This window comes from Chiloscyllium plagiosum, chromosome 3, assembly GCF_004010195.1.
Source record: "Chiloscyllium plagiosum isolate BGI_BamShark_2017 chromosome 3, ASM401019v2, whole genome shotgun sequence".
In the NCBI taxonomy this organism is placed as follows: domain Eukaryota; kingdom Metazoa; phylum Chordata; class Chondrichthyes; order Orectolobiformes; family Hemiscylliidae; genus Chiloscyllium; species Chiloscyllium plagiosum.
Window position 1 is genome coordinate 133,057,195 of NC_057712.1, and position 7,167 is coordinate 133,064,361.

Consider the following 7,167-nt stretch of genomic DNA (forward strand, 5'->3'; position numbering starts at 1 on the left):
GACATATAGGATTATTAAAGGATTGGACACTCTGGAGGCAGGAAACATGTTTCCGCTGATGGGCGAGTGCTGAACCAGAGGACACAGCTTAAAAATACGGGGTAGATCATTTAGGACAGAGATGAGGAGAAACTTCTTCACCCAGAGAGTGGTGGCTGTGTGGAATGCTCTGCCCCAGAGGGCAGTGGAGGCCCAGTCTCTGGATTCATTTAAGAAAGAGTTGGATAGAGCTCTCAAAGATAGTGGGATCAAGGGTAATGGAGATAAGGCAGGAACAGGATACTAATTAGGAATGATCAGCCATGATCATGTTGAATGGCGGTGCAGGCTCGAAGGGCTGAATGGCCTACTCCTGCACCTGTTGTCTATTGTCTATTGTCTAACATACTCAATGGTACAAAGGGTTAATTCTGCTTCTATATCTTATGGTCTTCTGTTGTACTTGTGCTGTTCTTGTGAACTTTAACCTTTGGCTTTTACATTCCCAGGAAGGATTGTATGCCATACTTCACCAAAACCCTTCTAAAAGTTCAGAAAAATAACTTGAACTACATTGCCTTAAAACTTAAATCCTAAAACCATATGCATTAGAAATGAGGACCATATTTAACGTAAAGCAGTAACAATTCTGGGCCCCTGCTATTTGCAGAGTTAATAATCAGCATTGTTAACATTACTGCATGCAAAATCCATTCTGATGAGCAGGTAGCTCATAAGTTGGTTTGACCTCTGCATTTCAAATGCTGGAGATGAGTTATTGACGCATGACAATCCTCATGCTCCTTCTTGGAAGTCTATCCAGTTTAGCCTGATTGAGTATAGAAGTTGTTACATAATGCTAGACTTTTAGCATCTGCAGTAATGTGCTTTTGTTTTCATATCAAAAGGAGTTTTGGCAGAGATGGCTCAAATCATGAAGTATTTGGATACAGTAAATGAAAAGAAACCTGTTTTTCCCCTCAGTGGCTGAAGGTAATTTTGGGTGATTGGCGAAAGAACCATTTTTATGCAACAAGTGATTTTGAAAGCAGTGATAATGATTTAATTATAACTCTCAAAGAGAGTTGGATATATATTTGAAAGAGTAAAATGTACTTATACGGGGAAAGAACAGGACAGTGCGACCAAGTGGATAGCTCTGCAAAAGAACTGGCAGTGAATTGATCGGCCAAATTGCCTTCTTCTGTGATGAATTGTTTCAAGACTAGTTTATCAATAATTTTGCTGTTTCTACACTAAAAGTCATGATTTATTTTTGATGTCTCCTGTTATGATCACAGAGATCACAGAGAATAAGGTAATTGTTCAAATCTTTGACTTGTGCTGTTTGCTGATAAAATGCAGTGCCGGTAAAACAGTAATGTGAAATGATCCAATCAAATCTTGTTCATTCTCAATCAAAACAAGGAAATCAAATTAACTATGGATTATTGAGGCATTTATTTTCAGAAGTTTCAATTTCTATTTTCATGTAAATATCTTTGAAATGTAAATGTAATTTTCATGTAAACATGAAAATATTGAAACTGCACAAGCTATAATTCTGAAAGGTACTTACATAGATATCTTTAATACAATGAAAAGTTTGAAGTCCTCTTTTTGATTATAATATTCTTTGAATTCAATATTACCTTGAGTGGCAGCACCTCTTTGTTGATCGCAAAGAAAGAAGCCATAGCTTGAGTCCAGGATAACAAACCAGCGACATTCCCACAGACTTTCTTAGCATGTTCAAATGTATAATCTTCCATCATGAAATATGGCTGGAGAAGTTCTACTGTTTCATCATTGATGGTGTCCTTTGGAAACTGCTGCAGGGCCTGGAGAAAGCCAGTGCCACTCAACAACTAGAATAAAGGAGTGACAAAAGTTCATTAGACCATAAGAACATAAGAAATAGGAACAGGTGTAAGCAATTCAAGCCTGCTCCACCATTCAACACAAAGTTACAGATCTAATATTCCGAATTTCCACTTTCCTGTCCTTTGCCTCAATCCTTGATTTCCCCTACTGATCAAGAATCTATCAATCTTAGCCTTAAATACAAACAAGGACTTTGTCTCCTTAGCTCTGTGTGGCAAGGAGTTTCAAAGACTGACAGTCCTGTGAGAGAAGAAATTCCTCCTCATCTCAGTCTTAAATTGTCACCTAGCCTCCTCCTTTAGAGACCGCAATTTCCCTCCCCACATAGTTAAAGATACCCTCCAACACATCTCGTCCACATCCCGCACCTCCGCCCTCAGACCCCACCTCTCCAACCATAACAAGGACAGAACGTCCCTGGTGCTCACCTTCCACCCTACCAACCTTCGCATTAACCAAATCATCCACCGACATTTCCACCACCTTCAAATGGACCCCACCACCAGGGATATATTTCCCTCCCCACCCCTTTCCGCCTTCCGCAAAGACCGTTCCCTCCGTGACTACTTGGTCAGGTCCAAGCCCCCTTCAGCTCACCCTCCCATCCTGGCACCTTCCCCTGTCACCGCAGGAATTGCAAAGCCTGTGCCCACACCTCCTCTCTCACCTCCATCCAAGGCCCTAAAGAAGCCTTCCACATCCATCAAAGTTTTTCCTGCACATCCACCAATATCATTTATTGTATCCGTTGCTCCCGATGCGGGCTCCTCTACATTGGGGAGACTGGACGCCTCCTAGCAGAGCGCTTTAGGGAACATCTTTGGGGCACCCGGACCAATCAACCACACCGCCCTATGGCCCAACATTTCCACTCCCCTTCCCACTCTGCCGAGGACATGGAGGTCCTGGGCCTCCTTTACCGCCGCTCCCTCACCACCAGACGCCTGGAGGAAGAATGCCTCATCCTCCGCCTCGGAACACTTCGACCTCAGGGCATCAATGTGGACTTCAACAGTTTCCTCATTTCCCCTTCCCCCACCTCACCCCAGTTCCAAACTTCCAGCTCAGCACTGTCCCTTGACTTGTCCTACCTGCCTATCTTCTTTTCCACCTATCCACTCCACCCTCCTCCCTGACCTATCACCTTCATCCCCTCCCCCACTCACCTATTGAACTCTATGCTACTTTCTCCCCACCCCCACCCTCCTCTCACTTATCTCTCCACCCTTCAGGCTCTCTGCCTGTATTCCTGATGAAGGGCTTTTGCCCGAAACGTCGATTTTACTGCTGCTCGGATGCTGCCTGAACTGCTGTGCTTTTCCAGCACCACTCTAATTTAGACTCTGGTTTCCAGCATTTTTACCCCTTGTTAAAATTCAGATTGAGTCATTGATGGAAAGTTATTGCTTACACAGTCAACAGCACCATTGTCATTGTCTGATGTGAGAACTCTATGGTAGGAGGTGAAGTAGATTCAGTATAATTTAGTAACTTCTATGCTCCTAAGTTGTTCTATGCATTCAAACTGAGTGTACAACAAAAGACAAAAATAATACATTTCTTATCATTTCTGAAAATAAATTATAAAGTTTAATTTATAATTACAGTAGTGCTTCGACATACGAACGACCCCGTTCACGAACAAATCGGTTTGCGAACAGGATTGTATGTAAAATTTTGCTTCAATGTACGTACGAAATTCAAGGTACGAACGAAGGTACGAACACAAAAAGCCTGTGTGCGACCATGTGGTTTCATTGTTCTGCTTTGCTACGCGCTTGTTGAATGCAAAAGCTCTCGGGCCCTGCGTGATCTCATTCAGTTCGTTTTTGGCGCGTGCGCTGTGAACAGCGTTCGTTGCTATGTCCAAGCATTCTTACGTTATCCGAACAATGGGAAAAATTGATTCAGTTCGCGAACTTTTTGGTTCGCGAACCGGGTCCGGGAACGGATTAAGTTCGTAAATCGAGGCGCTACTGTATTTCAGATTAGCAAAGAGTCCGTGATTTTTCACAGAGTGATCATAGGTTTACATCTTCCTATGTTCTTATAATGGATGGTCAAGCCAAGCTATTATGGAGCAGTCACTAGCAGCAGAATTGTTCTTTGCTAGTCATGCAAAATAAACTCATAACAAAATTGGCTGCTGTTTTATTCAGGGTTTTATCTTTATTTTCATGAAAGTCAATAGAAATATCCAAGCCACTCTGTTTTATGATACTAAAGTCTACCTTCTCTGAATTCAAAACCTTTCATTTGATTCCATTGTCCTTTTTCATGACCACCTTAAACCTTACTGAGTTATGATGATTATCACCAAGATGCTGTCTCATTAACATTCTGACGACCAGTTTTGTTCCCTAAATTAGATCCAGCATTGCCTTGGCTCTTGTCAGATTTTCGATATGCTGGCTTAAAAAGCTTTGTTGGATACACTTTGAGAGTTCTGCTCCCTCTAAGCCTTTCACACTTTATTTATCCCAATGATGAAGATTGGTTAGCTTATTTGGTTGATTGGCTGGCTTATGGTACTAACAGCACAGGTTCAATTCCTACACCAGCTGAGATTAACATAAGCTTCCACCTCTTTACTTTAACCCTCACTTGAGACATGGTAATCCTCAGGTTAAACTCACCGCCAGTCATTTCTCTCTCATGACAGAGTGGCCTTCTGCCATTATGATGACTTTATCTTTAACTTAACTAATATTAGGAACGTTGAAATCCCCGACTACTTCTTATTATTTTCATACTTCTCTGAAATTTGCCAAAATATCTTCCTTTTTACCTCTTACTGACTATTTGGGAGTGCCATGCAGTGGGATGAGCAGTCAAAAAGCAGTGGTATCTGGAAATGCTGGAAATGTACAGCGCATGTCATCTCCTGTGCATAGATCAACAACATCTGGTAATAATCACAGAAGAATTGAACTTTGACTGTAAGGCCTTCCAATTGTTGAAGTCCCCTTGTTAGCCAATGAGAGAGCTGTCGACCACAAGCATGCAGTCAGCCTGGGAGAGTGTTACTCTAGCACAAAGGTTCTTTCAGCCTGATAGGCTGTAACAGTTGGAAACATGATGGACTGGTTGATCCTCTTGAATGGGTTACTGTTATGATTTTTATACAGTAATGTACAGCTGCATGGGAGATGTCACACGGATTACCACTAATACCCTGGAATGTGTCTGATATTTTGAATTCAGGACAACTATGACCTTACAAACCACTGATATCAGATGTCCATGATTTAATATGAGCTATCCTCAACAGCCATCATGTCACAGAGAGTTATTGAGTTCTTTTTTGACAGGCAAAATGATTGGATACAGTAGTGCTTGGACTGCAAGGATTCAAGAAGGAAGCTCACCATCCTTGTCAAGGACAATTAAAGGATTGGCAGTAAATTCTGGCCCAGCCAGCAATGCCCACATCCCATGAGTACATAAAAAGGGAAGATCCAAGAGGCAACTGCCTGTCTTAGTGACATGTGTCTCCATGTCTAGGAAGTTGACTGAAAACCATCCTGAGCATTCTATACATTCTCCTTTTGAGAACTAACCACTATTAGAACAAAGAACAAAAAAACTCTCCAGCACAAGAACAGGCCCTTTGGCCTACCAAACCTGCACCAACACATGCTGCTGATCTAAACTAAAAACTTTTTGCCTCCATGCAGTCTGTAACTCTCTATTCCCTGCCTATTCATGGATTTGTAAGATGCTTCTTGAATGTTGCTATTTTATTCATCTCCACCACGTTCCCGGCAGCGCATTCCAGGCATTATCCATTCTCTGTGTTAAAAACTTGCCTGTCCTTTAAACTTTCCCATTTTTACCTGAAACTAATGTCCCCTAATAATTGATATTTCTACCCTAGGAAAAAAAGGACCACACCGCACGCTACGCCACTCCCACGTCGATCTCTGCCCCCACATTAATCTCCGCCCCCCACGTTACTCTCACCCCCACGTTACTCTCTGCCCCCACCCCACACCGCAGTTAATCTCTCCCCCACGTTGATCTCTGCCCCCACGACCAACTCCGCCCCCACTCCCAGCTCCAGCCCCACATCAGGTCCTAGGTCCTAGGTCCTAGCTCCCAGCCCTGCCGTATTTTCACCATCCCTCCAGACCTCCCACTCTCTGAGGATGAACGATCAGTCCTCAGCAGAGGCCTCACCTTCATTCCCCTATGGTCCCGGATCAATGAGTTCGACACGCGGCGAGACATCGAGCATTTCTTCCGCCGCCTTCACCTCCGCGCCTACTTCTTCAAACAGGACTCTCGCCCATCCTCTGACGACCCTTTCTCCCGCCTCCAACACACCCCAACCACCTGGACACCCCGTGCTGGCCTCTTACTCGCCCTCGATCTCTTCATATCCAACTGCCGCCGCGACATTGACCGCCTCAACCTGTCAACCGCTCTCACCCACTCCAACCTCTCACCCTCACAATGCGCAGCCCTCCACTCTCTCCGCTCCAACCCCAACCTCACCATAAAACCAGCAGACAAGGTAGGCGCGGTGGTAGTTTGGCGCACCGATCTTTACACCGCTGAAGCTCGACACCAACTCGCAGACAACTCCTCCTACTGCCCCCTTGACCATGACCTCACCTCGCAGCACCAAACCATCATCTCCCAGACCATCCATAACCTCATCACCTCAGGGGATCTCCCATCCACTGCCTCCAACCGCATAGTCCCACAACCCCGCACCGCCCGTTTCTACCTCCTGCCTAAAATCCACAAACCTACTGCCCCAGCCGACCCATCGTCTCAGCCTGCTCCTGTCCCACCGAACTCATCTCTGCATACCTCGACACGGTCCTGTCCCCCTTAGTCCAAGAACTCCCACCTACATTCGGGACACCACCCACGCCCTCCTCTTCCTCCATGATTTTCGCTTCCCCGGCCCCCAACGCCTTATCTTCATGATGGAAATCCAGTCCCTATACACCCCCATCCCCCATCACGAAGGCCTCAAAGTCCTCCACTTCTTCCTCTCCCACCGACCCAACCAGTACCCTTCCACTGACACCCTCCTTCGACTGACTGAACTGGTCCTCACTCTTAACAACTTCTCCTTCCAATCCTCCCACTTCCTCCAAACCAAAGGAGTAGCCATGGGCACCCGCATGGGCCCCAGCTATGCCTGCCTCTCCTTCAGATATGTGGAACAGTCCATCTTCCGCAGCTACACTGGCACCACCCCCCACCTTTTCCTCCGCTACATCGATGATTGTATTGGTGCTACCTCGTGCTCCCACGAGGAGGTTGAATACTTCATCCACTTTACTAACA

The 7,167-nt window shown here is 45.0% G+C and overlaps 1 protein-coding gene across 1 annotated transcript in view; it reads right to left on the reverse strand.

The window, feature by feature from the left end:
* The window catches only part of LOC122540182 (dynein axonemal heavy chain 8-like), a 1,320,893-nt gene that overhangs the window by 206,938 nt on the left and 1,106,788 nt on the right, over positions 1–7,167 (reverse strand). Inside the window, exon 70 of the mRNA XM_043675532.1 lies at positions 1,632–1,847. Coding sequence (XP_043531467.1) covers positions 1,632–1,847 — 216 coding nt within the window. The remainder of the gene's footprint in view (positions 1–1,631; positions 1,848–7,167) is intronic.